Source organism: Oncorhynchus tshawytscha, linkage group LG04 (genome assembly GCF_018296145.1).
Source record: "Oncorhynchus tshawytscha isolate Ot180627B linkage group LG04, Otsh_v2.0, whole genome shotgun sequence".
NCBI lineage: Eukaryota > Metazoa > Chordata > Actinopteri > Salmoniformes > Salmonidae > Oncorhynchus > Oncorhynchus tshawytscha.
Genome location: NC_056432.1, coordinates 23506652 through 23526177, shown reverse-complemented (window position 1 = coordinate 23526177; position 19526 = coordinate 23506652). Strand labels below are relative to the sequence as shown.

The window sequence follows — 19526 nt, the reverse complement described above, 5'->3', positions numbered from 1 at the left end:
CCTCAATAGCTTCTGTTTTATAGGCCAGCTGGTGTTCCAGCGATATGATCTGATTGGCTGAGGTGTCCTGGACTTCCTGTAGTGCGAACTGCAATCTCTGTACGTTCTCCAACAGCCTGAGGATCTCACGGTCTTTAGAAATCAGCTTAGCCTCCAACTTGGATGACAACACACCACCCTTCTCATCCCTCTCCTAAGGGGAAGAAAGGCAGGGTGTGAGAGAAAGAAAGTCAAAGAGAGTAAAAGACGCTGAAAGGTAAGTTAATGAAAAGGCAAAAATTCTAATATTCTGACATCCAGAATTCACACACTTAAAAGATCCATGAGGTGAAGCTTGACTTGGCTCCCTGTCAATGAATTTGAAGGGGAAGAAATCGAGGAACACATTGATCTAAAGAGGAAGTGGATGTGGTCTTGTCTTACCCCACTAGTGCCCTCTGGTGGATTATAGCTGCCTGGGGTGGTGCTCCGGGCACTGGCCAGCTGCTCCTTTAGCCTTTCCACCTGCCTCTGGGCCATCTCCGCTTTCTACAACCAAACATCACAGAATAACAACTCTCACAACAAAACACTGACACAACCAATCTGTCAGTCACTCAGCAGACATACAGATGAACTGGTCCTGAAGAGAACAGAAACACAAATCTGAGGACAGACCCTCAGCAAAAAAAGAAATAGGAGAGGGGGGTTGAGACAACACCCACCAGCAGAAGTGTGCATCTACCACTCCATTTTGCTGAGAGGACTGTTTAGTCAGCGCACTTTCTTCCCAAACTGTTTACCTGCTCTGTCACACTCGGGCTGCTAATTAATGATTCATTTTGAAAACATTTATCTAAGAGCTGCTGGCGGAGAGAGAGGGTAGGATAGAGAGCAAATGACAGAGCGAGCAAGCGAGAGAGAGAGCGAGAATGAAATAGAGGAACAGGAGAGAGAGAGAGAGAGAAGAGAAGAGAAATCACTAGGAAGGAAAGATAGCAATCAAGGCAATGAGGTAAGTAAGAGCCCCAGCTCATGGCACTCCGACATCAATCGCGCTCGGCAGTCTCTCCTGTCCTCTACTGAGTGTTGCCGTGGTGCCGTGGAGCACCCACAGACGGGGGCCAGGTTTTTCTGTCTCTAATCACAGGGGCTCAGGGAGTGGGAGGCAGGGGAGGAGGCGGCATGGGGGCTGCAGGATGCAGGGTGTCTAATTAAAACAGGAGGCTTGATTACAGGAGTGATTACCTTAACGAATGAGCATCTCAATCAGAGGGCTGCCTACAGGACGGCAGGTCTCACTCACCTGGTTCGCCTTCTCAAGGTTCATCATGATCACGCTGACCTCCTCTACCCTGGAACACACACAGAACCAGCCAGTGGGTTACTGAGGGGGCTATCTCATAGTCTAGTGTGATTTATACACCCTCCTTGACTTTTACACACTTTCCTTATATGATTCACAGTAAATCACACACTGACCCCGTCTTCACACAACATCAAGAAAGCATCCGTCCTCACATAGCTCCCTGGACTGCCTGTCTGACCCCTACTCAGAGTTCTTTGGAGATTGCATCCCAACATGCCTCCATACATCTAACAATCAGAAGTATAATTTAAATAGCAGCTCAGCCAGATTATTCATGAGGTTTGTTTGAAGTTCAACAGTTTCTTTTTAGACACATGGGACTTGATTTTCAAAAGGTGGAGAAAAATGAATTAATGAGGATTGTGAGATTGATTAAAATATGCACATAGATTTCTGTAATTTTTCAGGACAAAGAAACCCCTTTCTGTTTCACTAAATGTGTTTTTGAGAGGAAATCAGAGATCTTGTTCACTATCAAACAAACTCTTTTCAAACCAACCATGTTCTTCCTCACCTCACTCTGCCCCCACAGTGCCCTTCATCTCACTGCTGGTTATTATGGGCTTGCTTTAGGAAGATGAATGACACGAACAACGTAACTCATCACCCATTCTGAATAGTCACAAAGCATTGCTTTCCAACATTTTGTGTGGTTAACAACAGTTAGAACCCCAGATTCAAGACCTTTAAAAAATGCCCAATCATCCAATATTTCTCCATATTAATTAGTAGTAGTGTTGTGGTGTACAGTCCAAGACTCATAGGGCTCTGGGCAGTGTCCAGGCCACGCCAATAAGCCTATGATAGATGGGACCACACTGACAGAAAAAGGTAAGAGGTGTCACATAGATTTAATGAACTTGTGCAGCATGGAAAAATGCTTTATATTGATTACCTGTTCAGATACTCAAAATCAGCCAAAGTAGCCAAATTACCCTAATTATCAACATCAAGGAAAAAGTCAGTGAGAGTAAGAAGAGGTAAAGTTGGAATCACAGAGCCATGGGGATGAGTCCTGAGAGAGAGGTAGTGGTGATTATGGGCCAGGGGGTTGTGTATTTAGTATTCCTATTAAGACTACTGCAGTCAGTTGAGGACAACACCCACTCATATGTCAACCCCTATAGGATGTATAACTCATTACCTATTCATTAACTACAAACCCAGCCATTCACAAATTAAGCACTGGCCCGGTGGCCCAAGCACCAACACACAACCATCCTTCCTCTTCCTCACAGGGAGCTAAAGAGCTGTCACTGTGAACAGCTGCTGAACATGAGAGGGGAGTCAAATGGAAAATGTTTCAAATCCAGCAGAATGGATGGTGGTGGGTCTGGAAACTCCAGTTCAATTGCACCATGGATTAAGTCTGGGAGAAAATCCATTAGCACCGGCTCACTGTGCTCTGTCCGCAGCACTGCCCAAACAAAGGAGTGTTTACTTTTAATGTGTATCGACATCCGTCATACAACTTCAGATTCATTTCAACCATTGAGCTGGATGCATAGCGCTCACAGATCCAGGACGAGGTAGAATATTTCTGGAGCGATCTTTAAATGGAGCCATCCTTCTTGAGGCGTGTCAAGGCTCTGGCTGCAGACAGAGGAGGCCAACACAGAGTCTCCCATCCATAGACCTGCATTAGTCGGTGAGTCACACCACGGTAGCGTCCAAAATGGTTCCCTATATCAGGGATCATCAACTACATTCAGTAGAGGGCCGATTGTTTTTCTTAAGCGGATGGTCGGGAGGCCAGAACAATTTGTAAATAATTCGTACACTACAAATTGACCGCAAGAAGCTCAAACAGATATCATATTTGAAAAACATAATAATTTCAAACCTTGCTTACATTTGTATAATCACGTCTCGTCAAATCTAAAATCACCTAGAGCTCATTTCCTGGTGTTTTTACAGTCTTTTATGTCCAACAATGAAAAATTGTGGGGCCAAATAAAAACACCTGTGGGATGTCAGTTGGGGAACCCTGCCCTATAATGTGCACTACCCGCCTAGGGCTCTGGGCAAAAGTAGTGAACTATAAGGAAATAGGGTGCCATTTCAGATGCAGCCTAGGTCTGTTTTTACAATGGCATTCTAAGGGTTCAGACTGGAAATGGGTACAGTACATTACAGTGGGGGAGTGACCATGTGCTGATTCGGGTAGAGCAAGCATGGCTAAAGAGAGAAGGCTGAGCATAGTGGTGTATGCATAGGTGGGCTGAGTAGGGACATGCAGTAGTGTAGATGGATAGACCATGAGAAAAGTGAAGGATTGCAATGGACATGTTAGAGAAGCAGCAGAGAGGACAGTATGGACATGTTAGAGAAGCAGCAGAGAGGACATGTTAGAGAAGCAGCAGAGAGGACATGTTAGAGAAGCAGCAGAGAGGACAGTATGGACATGTTAGAGAAGCAGCAGAGAGGACAGTATGGACATGTTAGAGAAGCAGCAGAGGGGACAGTATGGACATGTTAGAGAAGCAGCAGAGGGGACAGTATGGACATGTTAGAGAAGCAGCAGAGGGGACAGTATGGACATGTTAGAGAAGCAGCAGAGAGGACTGTATGGACATAGAATAGAGAGACAGCCAGGCTCTTACTTGTTGGCCTTCTCCTGGTCGTATTTACACCGCAGGTCCAGCAGGTCTGTCTGGGCTGTGCTCAGAGCTGGAAAGATAAAGGAAGGCCATTAGTCATGATGTCCTTTCGCCTCACGGTGTCCAGAAAGGACCATCGGACAAAAATACTCACATGAATGCAGCACTTTGATCCTCTCCTCGGCCTCACCCAGTCTGTCGGCCAGAGTGGTATCTGCGTCTTCGGCCTTCCTATGAGGAAGACACAATGTCTAAGATGACCAAACTTTCATAGACTCTCAGGAATACAGCACACAATACTGCATTGCATTCTGTTTACATCTAGGTCTATTTTCATTGTACAGTATGACTGAATAGGGCTGTTCTAATTTTTGTCTGTATTATACACATCATACACAGGGGTTATTATACACAGGGGTTATTATACACAGGGGTTATTATACACAGGGGTGTGAAGGAGGCGAGGACCAGGCCTGTGTTTCTCACCCCTCTGTCTGACTCTGGATCTGGTGGTTCTGCTGAGGTGAGCATGTGGCCCTGAAGGCCTGTTTGCTTTTGGGAGTCATCACACAGGCGGTCCGGCTCGATGCCTCCACAGCTCCTGACGCTGCTGCTGGGCCGTCCTCTGTGTCGTCTGTGGAGAAGAGAAGGATAGGAGAGGGAGAGGAGTACAGATGAGAGCTGTAGTCATCTGAAGTGAGGGGCCACAGAGAGAGTGCATGGAACAGAGACATCCTTGTGCACTTGGGTTGGAAACGATTCAGGGAACAGAACAGAAAAACGGAAAATAACGTCATTTTTCAAGGACCAGAATCAGGAACAAAAGTGATCGATACCGTTCTGGAACAGAACCGTTATTTTAAAAGCATGGGAACAGGTTAATAACGTTATTTTTTACGAACATGTGATTTTTTTCCCAGTCACACAACAAATAATATGCAACAAAGCACCTATGCAAATCCCTCACTCTGTCACTCAGAAACTTATTCAAGTGTCTGCCTGTCAGCGGAAAATCTTTGCCAGTGTGTGTGTGTAGGCTACCTGCCCCGCCAAAGCAGTCTACTATAGCCTATTGACTTTACAAGCGTGATTCAGAAATTAGAGAGAGATTTTTAATAAGAGAAGAATGGATTCACTTTTTCAATGCTAGTTAAGGATACTATAGTTATTACGTTTCACATTGGATTTATTAATGACAAAAAGGTAAGTCATCAGGGAACAGTGAAACGAAACGACAATAAAAAAAAATCTGTTCAGAATGAAACCATTTAAAAATTATTTATGTTTTACTACCCTGCTTGTGTGGCTTATAGTGTGTTTTTGCACAACAAAATCACTTTCTAGATGTTTTTATCTGAAAAATAAATACTTTACAACTTTGAACACACAAGCAGCAGTGAGCTGGGCCTGGGCCCATTCTGGGGTGAATGCTGTGGCAATGGCACTGACCTGGCTTGTTAAGGCACTCCAGGTGTCTCCTCCAGTGCCTGCTGACCTCCCTGACCAGGGCCTCACTGTCTGGGGCCGAACTCTGCAGCTGCTGCAGCCTCTCCTCCAGGGTGTGTGTGGCCTCCAGCACAGGAGCTGGGTCTGAGAGCAAAAACACACGATGGAGAGGAATTTGCTATTATTCTATGAACCATTCCACACAAAACAGCCACTCACAAATAAAGAGAATTCAAAAGCTTGTACAGAGCATTCGGAAAGTACTCAGACCCATTTACTTTTTCCGCATTTTGTTAAGTTACAACCTTATTCTAAAAATAATGTTGTTGTTGTTTTTTCCTCAATCTACACACAATACCCCATATTGACAAAGCAAAAACAGGTTTTTAGAAATTGTTGAAAATATATTACAAATATAAAAATGGAAATATTACATTTACATAAGTATTCAGACTCAGTACTTTGTTGAAGAACCTTTGGCAGAGATTACAGCCTCAGGTCTTCTTGAGTATGACGCTATAAGCTTGGCACACCTTTATTTAGGGAGTTTGTCCCATCATCCTATCAAGTTGTCAGGTTGGATGGGGAGCATTGCTGTACAGCTATTTTCAGGTCTTTCCAGAGATGTTCGATCGGGTTCAAGTCTGCCTGGGCCATGGAAGGACATTGAGACTTGTCCCAAAGCCACTTCTGCGTTGTCTTGGCTGTGTGCTTAGGTTTGTTGTCCTGTTGGAAGGTGAACCTTCATCCCAGTCTGAGGTCCTTAGCGCTCCGGAGCAGGTTGTCATCGAGGATCTCTCTGTACTTTGCTCCGTTCATCGTTCCCTCAATCCTGACTAGTCTCCCAGTGCCTGCCTCTGAAAAACATCCCCACAACATGATGCTGCCACCACCATGCTTCACCGTAGAGATGGTGCCAGGTTTCCTCCAGACGTGACGCTTTGTGTTATTGTGTTGTGGCTATGACTACAGACCCGTAGCACTCACGTCCGTAGCCATGAAGTGCTTTGAAATGTTGGTAATGGCTCACATCAACACCATTATCCCAGAAACCCTAGACCCACTCCAATTTGCATACCGCCCAAACAGATCCACCGATGACGCAATCTCTATTGCACTCCACAATGCCTTTTCCCACCTGGACAAAAGGAACACTTATGTGAGAATGCTATTCATTGACTACAGCTCAGCGTTCAACACCATAGTACCCTCAAAGCACATCACTAAGCTAAGGATCCTGGGACTAAACACCTCTAACTGGATCCTGGACTTCATGACGGGCCGCCCCCAGGTGGTGAGGGTAGGTAGCAACACATCTGCCACGCTGATCCTCAACACTGGAGCCCCTCAGGGGTGCGTGCTCAGTCCCCTCCTGTACTCCCTGTTCACCCACGACTGCATGGCCAGGCACGACTCCAACAGTATCATTAAGTTTGCAGACGACAACAGTGGTAGGCCTGATCACCGACAACGACGAGACAGCCTATAGGGAGGTCAGAGACCTGGCCGGATGGTGCCAGAATAACAACCTATTCTTCAACGTAACCAAGACTAAGGAGATGATTGTGGACTACAGGAAAAAGAGGACCGAGCACGCCCCCATTCTCATCGACGGGGCTGTAGTGGAGCAGGTTGAGAGCTTCAAGTTCCTTGGTGTCCACATCAACAACAAAACTAGAATGGTCCAAACACACCAAGACAGTTGTGAGGAGGGCACGACAAAGCCTATTCCCCCTCTGGAAACTAAAACGATTTGGCATGGGTCCTCAGATCCTCAAAAAGTTCTATAGCTGCAACATCGAGAGAATCCTGACTGGTTGCATTACTGCCTGGTACGGCAACTGCTCGGCCTCTGACCGCAAAGCACTACAGAGGGTAGTGCGTACGGCCCAGTACATCACTGGGGCTAAGCTGCCTGCCATCCAGGACCTCTACACCAGATGGTGTCAGAGGAAGGCCCTAAAAATTGTCAAAGACCCCAGCCACCCCAGTCATAGACGTTTCTCTCTACTACCGCATGGCAAGTGGTACCGGAGTGCCAAGTCTAGGACAAAAAGTCTTCTCAACAGTTTTTACCCCCAAGCCATAAGACTCCTGAACAGGTAATCAAATGGCTACCCAGACTATTTGCATTGTGTGCCCCCCAGCCCCCCTTTTTTTTTAACGCTGCTGCTACTCTCCGTTTAATCATATACCATAATTTGCAAATAAATTCATTAAAAATCCTACAATGTGATTTTCTGGATTTTTTTTCTCATTGTGTCTGTCATAGTTGAAGTGTACCTATGATGAAAATTACAGGCCTCTATCTTTTTAATCCATTTTAGAATAAGGCTGTAACGTAACAATATGTGCAAGTCAAGGGGTCTGAATACTTTCTGAACGCACTGTACATCTGAACATAATGTAAAAATGGTCAAGTATAAAGTTCAACACTTCAGTCAAGTGAATTTCATTGCAGTCTATTTGATCAAATATAATGAGATATCACAATTATCCTGGTTCTGCTGTCAAAATACTTATCCTATTATTCAACTTGTGGCAGGATCTTTAAAATGTAACAGCCTACTATCCCGAATCCTGCATGAGACAGTACAGGACAGTGCATCATATGCGCTCCTTCACAGCAGTATCAACAGTAGGAGACAGAATCCCACTGAGAAATTGTTCCCAAGAGTGTCTCTGGAATTCACTCAAATGAGATGCCTTTGAAAATCTCACAGGCTGGGCCTAATGACATGAATAGACTAAACTACTGAGATCAAATTCAATGGAGAGCATCACCTAAATGTATAAATTCATTAAAAAGTAAACCGCATAGATTGCAGTAGAATATGACACGCACTTTAGTCCCGAGTATACACCTAAACAAAGTGTGGAAAAAGTCTGCTCCTGAAACGAACAGAAAAAAAAAGAAGCTGGATTCTTTAGCACAACAGAGGAGCTGCTTTGCAATGCATGTGCAGCAGAGCTGGGCCCCATGGGGCCAACTAGGAGTCTGTTTCTCTGCTAACAAGCCTCCTCTGTATCATTTGATCATTTAAATTATTATGCCAGGAATTCTCAGGAGGCGACTCGGCACTCCACTTCACAGGGCTGTTTTTAATCTTCCCTTCCCTTTCTTCCCCTCCCGAAAAGTTCAACAGCTCTGAGAGAGAGAGCTGCTCCTGTTGTGTACCTGCATGCCGCACACCAAAGGAGGTGACTTCTAGTGCCAAAGCACAGAGAGAGAGGCTCAGGGGAGCTGTCTGACAAGGAGGAAGGGAGGATGTAGAGACACACACCAGCCCTTTAAAACTCCAAAAGAGGAGGGGAAATCGCTGCTTTGCTGCACAAACTTTTCTCCCGCAGCTTTCATCCGTTCGTCTTTCTGCTGCTGTGTGGATCACAATCGTATCCTTTTATAGCATGGGCACAGACAGAACTGACTTTCAGAGAGCCTAACCACAGACGTTTACACTTCAACAGACACCACTGAGACAAGACAGCCAAGACTAAACAGGCCACAGAAACACAACAGTCAAACGTACAAACACTTATCAGGGACGCACAAGTTTAAATAAGCAATTTGTTGAAAGACTTCCACAGCCACTTGACATATCTGAAGTTTCATCAGAAACACTTGGTCAGAGATAACCGATTGAACCATTTTTTCCCAGGACCGTTTACAGTAAAATTAGCATCCTGCGTGTCTAGGTTCACTGTTACACCAACACTGGAGATATTGCATCAGTCACATGGGACATCACACTGAAGAGAAAAGCTCTTCTTAGACAAACAGGATGACTTAAAACAGTGCTATTCACATCGACCCACTGTCACAGAAATCCCTTTATCAGCCTCTTTTCCATATATCCTTTTAACCTTCCCTGATCAAAACGCAGAGATTAAGGTAGGCTCTCATACCTGGACAAGAAGGGATTATCAATCAGTGGCTAAATCCAATTTAAAGTGATGGTAGATAAACTACATGGCCAAAAGTATGTGGACACCTGCTCGTCAAACATCTCATTACAAAACCATGGGCATTAATATGGAGTTGGTCCTCCTTTGCTGCTATAACAGACTCCACTCTTCTGGGAAGGCTTTCCACTCGATGTTGGAACATTGCTGCAGGGCCTTGCTTCCATTCAGCCACAAGAGCGTTAGTGAGGTCGGGTACTGATGTTGGGCGATTAGGCCTGGCTCGCAGATGGCGTTCCAATACATCCCAAAGGTGTTCGATAGCATTGAGGTCAGGGCTCTGTAGGCCAGTCAAGTTCTTCCACACTGATCTCGACAAACCATTTCTGTATGGACCTTGCTTTGTGCACGGGGGCATTTTCATGCTGAAACAGGAAAGGGCCTTCCCCAAACTGTTGCCACAAATTGTCAAGAATGTAATTGTATGCTGTAGCATTAAGATTTCCCTTCAATGGAAATAAGGGGCCTAGCCCGAAACATGAAACACAGCCCCAGACCATTATTCCTCCTCCACCAAACTTTACAGTTGGCGCTATGCATGAAGTGTGATTCATCACTCCAGAGAACACGTTTCCACTGATCCAGAGTTCAATGGAGGCGAGCTTTACACCACTCTTAGGCTTGTGTGTGGCTGCTCAGCCATGGAAACCCATTTCATGAAATTCCCGGTTAACAATTATTGTGCTGACCACTCCACAGCACTCAAATACAACACAGGAGCAGCTTCAGTAGCAGGTTCATCCTGTCTAAACCACAGAGGTTTAGACGGTCATTTTTACCCACAGCGATGAAGCATTTTAATGAATGTTCGGGCTGACCCCAATTAGTCGACTGGTCGATTGTTTGGTCAATAGGCTGTTGGTCAACCAAGATGGTTTTAGTCGAGCAGTAATATATATACATTTTTTTTTACTGCTCGACTAAAACAACGTCAACAGTGAAGAGGCGACTCCAGGATACTGGGCTTCTATGCAGAATTCCTCTGTCCAGTGTGTGTTCTTTTGCCCATCTTAATATTTATTTTCATTGGACAGTCTGAGATTTGGCTTTTTCTTTGCAACTCTGCCTAAAAGGCTAGCATCCCGTAGTCACCTCTTCACTGTTGACGTTGAGACTGGTGTTTTAATAAAGTACTATTTAATGAAGCTGCCAGTTGAGGACTTGTGAGGTGTCTGTTTCTCAAACTAGACACTCTACTGTACTTGTCTTCTTGCTCAGTTGTGCACCAGGGCCTCCCACTCCTCTTTCTATTCTGGTTAGAGCCAGTTTGCGCTGTTCTGTGAAGGGAGTTGTACACAGCATTGTACAAGATCTTCAGTTTCTTGGAAATTTCTCCCATGGAATAACCTTAATTTCTCAGAACAAGAATAGACTGACAAGTTTCAGAAGAAAGGTCTTTGTTTCCCCCCATTTTGAGCCTGTTATCGAATCCACAAATGCTGATGCTCCAGATACTCAACTAGTCTGAAGAAGGCCAGTTTTATTGCTTCTTTAATCAGTACACCAGTTGTAAAAGGGTTTTCTAATGATCAATTAGCTTTTTAAAATTATAAACTTGGATTAGCTAACACAACTTGCCATTGGAACACAGGAGTGATGGTTGCTGATAATGGGCCTCTGTACGCCTATGTAGATATTCCATAAAAAAATATTTTGTTTCCCGCTACAATAGTAATTTACAACATTAACAATGTCTACACTGTATTTCTGATCAATTTGATGTTATTTTAATAGACAAAATGTGTTTCTTTCAAAAACAAGGAAATGTCCAAGTGATCCCAAACTTTTGAACGGTAAAATATACATATATGCGTCCATCTCAGTGAACTGATCCATCGCAGAGGCCTAAACTAAAAGCCAATTTATGCTTGAACCGAAAATATGGTTGGAGGCTCCATGTTGGAGGCTCCAAATCGAGCTCTGTACCACATCACCATGCCCCTCCCAAATGTTGCAACAATGCGGAGAGCTCTGTATAGCTCCGCATTGACATGATTGGTTGACAGTAGGTGGGCGCGGCACATCCTGTATAAACACAAACGCACTTCCTTGACAACAGCTCTGCACTGCTCCGTGAAGCACAAGAAGTGAATGCCCTGATTTCTGCATATCACCGTAAATCTGCATGGCCAATGCAGACGTCGGATTGACAAATTGTTAGCGTTTGATTGTTAGTGTATATTCACCATTACATATACCGTTAATCCCTAATCTACAATGTTTGTTACATTGGTCACGGTAATTACTTTGATGCTTTCAATATTATTCCAGTCTTTCCGTTCTCATTGTCTGAGTGGACACATTGTTTGCACAACCTATGGTACACTTGTGAGAAACAAGTTTTCATATTTCATTCCATTTACGAGTTTTGTCAATTTACTCTTTGTTTTTTGTTTGGTGCTCTCCTGTCAATGTTGAGTAAGGACGCGCACGCATAGAAGTAGTCTATAGGCTACCTGCAAAATCTTTCCAGCTGTCTCACTTTCGATAACCACTCAGCGTGAATGCGAAAAATGTCATGCTCTGATCCAGTGGAAACGTCATAAAATAGGCCTACCTGATTACTTCTTATCAGCGCTTGGCAGGGACTGAAATAGTTTCCGGTACTCATTTTGGGTGCTGGTACTGTTTATAATTTGGTGCAAGAGCTCCACAATACTTCTGAGCTAATATTCTATAAGAGGAACAGAAGCTCAAGCAGTAGAACATTTGAGGTGCCAATACTCAGTTCCGGTGAGCTCCTCCCCAAGTCAAGCACTGCTTCTTATCCCTTGCAAATAGCCTACAGCTGTGTCAGTCCGGAGCTCACTGGCGGGGTAACTGAGGGCCCAGAATATTTTACACAATGTTGCAGACAGGCCATGTGCAGCCAATGTGATTTCTAGGATATTAATTTTTATCAGGATGCTTTCTACCTGCAGGCTGCAATGTTTTCATTTGTTGGCTTTATGTAGGCTATTTTACATAGTTGGTTATGGCAAATAAGTAACTTTTTAGGGTTGTATATCATTTTGATTAACCACATGACAATGTTGAGATATGAAGACTTATTATAAATTAAATGAAACTGTTTCACGCAAATTTACATATGAAAACCATAACTGGCACGCAGATCGGTAGAAATGGTAAGATACATTTGCATTCAACATGAGAAAGGTTGCTGACTCATGTAGCCTATTAACTTCAGGGGGGTAATGGCAGAATCTGCGAAAGCCAGCAGGAGCGGGAGGAGAATAGTTGGGTCAGCTAAGTTTTTTTCTTCTTCTGGTTATCTAGATCTCTGGCGCCCTCGTGGGGCATGTCTTATTTCATCAAACCATAAACTTCAAGTATTACACAAAGCTCAATGCATATAGATGATTTTATTAAAACACATAGGGTGTGTCTATATATGGAAAAATACTTTAAAAATGTCAACCAATCCATTGGTAGAAAGAACAGACGACTTTCGGTGGACCAAGATTTTTTTTAGTCGGGGACAATCCTAAAGAAGTATAATTGATTAACTGTTTAATGAGGTCTTTCTATTAAAATGGTTTTTGTTACTTGTTTCCCTCCAGAGTATGATAGAAAACAGCACTTGAATCAGACTATTATTTTAGGGATACTATGGTTGGTGCAGGTGCCTTAAAGTGTTTTTTTCCCCTTTTCTTCATGTGTTGGTCATTGTAAGTCATTTTTGATGATGCTGTGATGAAACAATTTCCCCAGTTGGGATTAATAAAGTAACACTCTAATCTCGGATGTTGCTTGTAGAGGCAGTATGGAACTTGGTAGTGAGTGTTGCAATCGAGGACAGACGACTTTTAGGTGCTTCTGCACTCGGTGGTCCTTTTCTATGAGCTTGTGTGGCCTACCACTTCGGGGCTGAACCATTGTTGCTCCTAGATGTTTCCACTTCACAATAACAGCATTGCAGTTGACCGGGGCAGCTCTAGCAGGGCAGAAATATGACAAACTGACTTGTTGGGAAGGTGGCATCCTATGACGGTGCCATGTTGAAAGTCACTGAGCTCTTCATTAAGGCCATTCTACTGCCAATGTTTGTTTATGGAGATTGCATGGCTGTGTGCTTGATTTTATACACCTGTCCGCAACGGGTGTGGCTGAAATAGCCGAATCCACTAATTTGAAGGGGTGTCCACATTCTGCTGTATATATAGTTTATATGGTAGATCTGTATACAAAATGAACCCAGTCAAAGAGGGGGGCAGCAGGGGTACTCTGAAGGACCAGGGTGTAGCTCTGAAAGATGGGCAATCATTTAGGGGAGAGTCAAAGAAGACTGCTGATAATGAATGAGAACAGGGCTACTAATTGAAGTTGCTAATATGCAGTGCTGGATATTCCTTTAAGAGCAAATCTCTAACAGTAAATCTTTACTAAAAAAGGAATATTAAATAATTTAATGGAGTTGTACACTATCCTGCCATTATACCTAGAATTACTTAATCCCAATCATGAAGCGAACCATGGCCGACCCACCATTATGTACAGAAGTCAGTCATATCGTTATCTATGTAACTACAGTAAATGTTTTAATTCAGCCCTTATCTTAATTATGGTTGATTGGACATCTGCCTTGAGGTCATGATAACAGATAGCATAACAGCACCTCATTGAGGGTCATAAATCATAGCACATTAATACATCATATTCTTCAGTGAAACATGGTTCATTACCACATGAATCACAGTGACTGGGAGAAGGTGTTGATGAACAGAATTTTATGAGGAGGTTCAGAGGTCATTCTGGACACACACACGCCTGCTGTCCTCGCATTATACCAGCAAAGACAAGTTGGCATTCAGGATCCTGGCATCATTTGTACTTCACCACAGTTCTTTAAAAAGTTCTACCTGATTTGGTTTTATTGTGTAAGCTATCATAGAATCTATGTGTGTGTGGTCTCATCATCTACATTGTTTACACTGTGAGCAGAGTTTGCATCAGCGTTACAGATGAGATAAAGGGCTTCCATGGCTGGTTCCTAGCAGCCACTGGTCTGGTGTTACTCTGCTATTGCTCATCCCACAGCAGGGGGGAGCTCTCTGGGTGCTGGGTGTTGCTCCTTGACAGGCCAGGGCTAGCCTGGTCACCACATATCTGTTTGTGCTGGATATCTAACTCCTATGGTTGTTCCTATGAAGTTGGATATAGAACAGGCTTGGCCAGGGCCCACTGTGTTTTTGTCCACATAGAAACTGTGTCTGGTGGGACAGACAGGTCCCAAACGTGTGTCTGGGTGGGCGGTGGTGGTGCGTAGGAGTGGACGAGGGTGGCGTGAGCCAAGACAAGCAGGTGTGTTGGGGCGGTCCGTCTTGGCCCTGTCAGCGATACACCATCATTAGGCGGTGTGGGCTCAGCGGGGTGCACCACTACGTCTCCCTGGGCCCTGTGTAATTACGCTCTGACATAATTAACCCAGCAAGCCCATTAGCCAAGCGCTGGCTGGCTGGAGAGAGGGAAAAAAACTCTATAATTATGTGTTGTGCGTGTGTTAATGAGGCCAGCTGTGTTCCCATCATACAACACGAACAAATTAATGTATAAGGCTGTGCTTCAAGGTTTTTTTATTTTCATTCAAAACAGTCTTGTTTTTGTTTTTTGTTTTTCGCCAAGTGGTCTTCAAGGTCCAAAAACATAATTTTCTGCTGTTGCAACAAACCGTAACACTGTCATGGATCGAAACTAGGTTGACTGAACTGTTAGTCCTTAGTTCAACCTTCAAAGACAAAGTGCATCATCAAAATGGCTACCTTTGAAAAAGGTTCGCTTTTTAAAATTAAACTAAAAAATAACAAACTTAGAGTACGGGAGTCTCCATCCAAAGCAGCTAAAGTCTAATAGTCTTTACAAAGTCATCTATTCTTTTAACAACTGCAGTCACTTGCACTCACAAGGTACAATTATTTAATGTCTATCCTTGTTTCAACCTAGATTATATAGATTTTTGTAGCTACAATAAAACCATTTAACAAAATATTAACTTTGACAAGCTATGAAAGAAATACAAAAATCCTAATACTACAGTAAAATCAGTAGGTTTCTGTGTTGTCTTTTCAATACTACACACCTGATATTCAGAGAGCAGAACAAACGTTTGTCCCTTAACGTCTTGATGTGAAGAAGAAAGTGAAAGATAAAGAAACAGAAAGAGTAATGGTGAAAGAAGAGTCTTTCACTGACAGACAAGCTGAAAGAGACACTCTTTAACATGCTCTGCTGTATGTGTTCCACACATGCCTTTGTCTGGCAGACTGAAGGACATATATGGCATTACATCAATAACTAGTGTCTCTACAACAATGTCAAAAGACACTCTCAGAAATATACATAAACAAAAAACTAACTCTACCACTTTAATTGACAGAGTAAGAGTTCATGTTTTCTTTCTGCATTACAAAACTAATAAGCAATAACTGTTTCGTGAACAACTGAAGTCATGTAGACTTCAGAGCTTGAGTGTCAGTCTTGCCATTATATTGACTATATATACACAAAAGTACGTGGACAAATTCCATTCAAGTATTCAATATTCCTTCTTTAGTAAAGATTTACGGTTAGAGATTTGCTCTTAAAAGAATATCCAGCGATGCATATTAGCAACTTCAATTAGTAGCGCTGTTCTCATTCATTATCAGCAGTCTTTGTTGACTCTCCCCCAAATGATTGCCCATCTTTCAGAGCTACACCCTGGTCCTTCAGAGTACCCCTGCTGCTCCCCTCTTTGACTGGGTTCATTTTGTATATAGATCTACCATATACACTATATATACAGCAGTATGTGGACACCCCTTCAAATTAGTGGATTCGGCTATTTCAGCCACACCCGTTGCGGACAGGTGTATAAAATCAAGCACAAAGCCATGCAATCTCCATAAACAAACAATGGCAGTAGAATGGCCTTAATGAAGAGCTCAGTGACTTTCAACGTGGCACCGTCATAGGATGTCACCTTCCCAACAAGTCAGTTCGTCATATTTCTGCCCTGCTAGAGCTGCCCCGGTCAACTGCAAGTGCTGTTATTGTGAAGTGGAAACATCTAGGAGCAACAATGGTTCAGCCATGAAGTGGTAGGCCACACAAGCTCACAAAACGGGACATAGCTCTGAAGCAACACTCACTACCGAGTTCCAAAATGCCTCTGGAAGCGACGTCAGCATAATAACTGTTCGTCGGGAGCTTCATGAAATGGGTTTCCATGGCTGAGCAGCCACAACACAAGCCTAAGATCACCATGTGCAATACCAAGCGTCGGCTGGGGTGGTGTAAAGCTCGCCACCATTGAACCCTACCTGTCTGAATGCATAGCGCCAACTGTAAAGTTGGGTGGAGGAGGAATAATGGTCTGGGGCTATTTTTCATGGTTCGGGTTGGGCCCCTTAGTTCCAGTGAAGGGAAGTCTTAACACTACAGCATACAATGACATTATAGATGATTATGTGCTTCCAACTTTGTGGCAACAGTTTGGGGAAGGCCCTTTCCTGTTTCAACATGACAATTCCCCCGTGCACAAAGCTAGGTCCATACAGAAATGGTTTGTCGATATCAGTGTGGAAGAACTTGACTGGCCTGCACAAAGCCCTGATCTCAACCCCGTCGAACACCTTTGGGATGAATTGGAAGGCCGACTGCGAGCCAGGCCTAATCGCCCAACATCAGTGCCCGACCTCACTAATGCTCTTGTGGCTGAATGGAAGTCCCCACATTAATGTTCCAACATCTAGTGGAAAGCCTTCCCAGAAGAGTGGAGGCTATTATAGCAGCAATGTTCCAACATCTAGTGGAAAGCCTTCCCAGAAGAGTGGAGGCTATTATAGCAGCAATGTTCCAACATCTAGTGGAAAGCCTTCCCAGAAGAGTGGAGGCTATTATAGCAGCAATGTTCCAACATCTAGTGGAAAGCCTTCCCAGAAGAGTGGAGGCTATTATAGCAGCAAAGGGTGGACCAAATCCATATGAATGAATGATTTTGGAATGAGATGTTTGACGAGCAGGTGTCCATATACTTTTGGTAATGTAGTGTATCTCTCCCTCCATACACACACACACACACACTCTTCCTCTCTGTTCTGAGCACACACTCTACCGGTCCCTCTGGGGGTCTCTGCTCCACGGGGATCCATTGGAGAGGCCCAGCTCTTTTATGAACATAATGGATTATTAAGCACCTCAAACATCTCCTGGGCCTTTGTTTATTACTGCTCTTATTAATCACTTGTGCAGAATCTCGTCCCGCCCAAAGGAGCTTTCATTTTCGAAACCGCCACAAACATGGCACACACACATAGCTCTCTGAGTTCCCTCATTTTCTATGGAATGTACTCAGCAGCACACTTATTATACAAATCCCCTCAATACCTTACAGGCGTCCATAAGCCTCTCTCTCTCTCTCTCGCTCTCTCTCTCTCTCTCTCTCTCTCTCTCTCTCAGGTGTCTACCAACATATATAGAGAGATACAAGGGGAAGGTAATGCTATTTTAATAGAATAGGGTCAACGCAACAGTCAATAACGCTCGGTTCTTACAACCTTGGAGCCAAAGGAAATAACTAACGGACTGAAATATGTACTGCACTTACAATCTCGCAGGCCAAGGAGACTTCAATACATGAATGTTCACTGTGCAATGAAGTCACAAAGCCATGATGGAATTGTGTTTATACAGTAGTTGTACCTGGTCCTTGAACCTGTACCATGCAGTAGTACTTTGTCACCACTAGCAAGCACTGTTGGCCCAATGTTTCAGCTGATGCAGATCTCAGCCCTGCCAAGGGCCCAACAAACATAAAACACACAAACACACGCAGGCGCGCGCACACACAAACATACGAGTGCATTCAGATCAGCACCTCTTCACACACAGTAAGTGAGCTCCCTGCTCAGATGAAAGGTACTGTGTTATTCAGGAGAGATGGAGGTAGAGCGAGAGAGAGAGGGATGGGTGATCCTGAGGGAGGAGTGTGAGTAAAGAGAGGGGAGGCAGAGCAAACACCTGGAGCGCCAGTCTCAGGGCTACGCTCCTGGCGACAAGGCCCGCTCCTCTTCTCACAGTGACAGGTACAAACAGCAAGGTTCAAACGCCGTCTCAGAGTCAGAGACACTCACACAGGAGGGAGAGTGAGGGATAGAGATGAGGAGAGATCAGGAGAGATGAGCAGAGATCAGGAGAGATGAGGAGAGGTGAGGAGAGACCAGGAGAGTTGAGGGGAGATCAGGAGAAACCAGGAGAGACCAAGAGAGATGAGGAGATACCAGGAGAGACGAGAAGAGACGAGAAGAGACCAGGAGAGATGAGGAGAGACCGGGAGAGATGAGGAGAGACCGGGAGAGAGGTGTAGCTCTGGAGAGCCAATGCAGTCATGGAAACTGTCACTGTTTTTCACATTCTGTGTTGGAGAACTAGTTTATTTACACTGATCAAAAGGTATGGAGGCGAAAATAGAAACAATGAAGCATTGTATACAAGTATTTTTCCAGGCCTGATATGCGTCTTAAAATGCATGACATTATGATTCTGGTGTGTGACAGTTGGGCTTGGAGACCCAATGATAGTTTTTTTTATTTGTATAACATTTTCAAGGTGTTCTCATTGCTCAGACCATATACAAAAACATATACTGTTCCCCATAAAATGCATAGGATGTAGTGGAGTTGCCTCATAGAGCACGCCCTGTAGAACTGTTCATGATACCGGTCCAGGTTGCCATAGTCACATTGTCGTGCTACATGTATTTCTTTGTCACAGGAAACAACACCGCTCTGCACCACTCTGGGTGGTACCACTAAAGCTAGCTAACTTCATGATGTGTTCATATCCTATCTGGATGGAGTTAGGACCACAGAGATCTTATTAAATTACTAGAGGGGCTATGCCATAAATTCTCAAAGTTCCAGAATGAAGTGAAATGGCAGCCATATTGTTCAGGGAGAAATCCAAACCAGTCTAATTGGAATGAATGACAGCAGAGCCATTATCCTCATTTTACTTATGTAGGGAAATAAAACAAAGGCATGTGATACTCTATATCAAAAATTGTATTGTATCATATAATTATTGCCAAGCTAAAATATTGTTATATTATCATAAATACAGTTTATATGGGTTTTATACCAATTTCCTGTATAAGTAGCCTCTAAAATATATGTAAACACACCATAAATGTC

At 43.8% G+C, this 19526-nt stretch overlaps 1 protein-coding gene across 3 annotated transcripts in view; it reads right to left on the bottom strand.

Moving 5' to 3' along the window:
- LOC112249481 (homeobox protein cut-like 2) overlaps nt 1–19526 on the bottom strand; it is a 146065-nt gene that overhangs the window by 10039 nt on the left and 116500 nt on the right. For 2 of the 3 annotated variants that reach the window (XM_042320485.1, XM_042320486.1), the window contains exons 5-11: nt 5398–5538; nt 4435–4582; nt 4103–4179; nt 3952–4018; nt 1286–1334; nt 424–528; nt 2–193 (exon numbers count right to left, since the gene is read on the bottom strand). In XM_042320485.1, coding sequence (XP_042176419.1) covers nt 2–193; nt 424–528; nt 1286–1334; nt 3952–4018; nt 4103–4179; nt 4435–4582; nt 5398–5538 — 779 coding nt within the window. Of the gene's footprint in view, nt 1; nt 194–423; nt 529–1285; nt 1335–3951; nt 4019–4102; nt 4180–4434; nt 4583–5397; nt 5539–11914; nt 12109–19526 lie in introns of those variants that run through there. The other variant, XM_042320487.1, reaches the window with a different exon arrangement.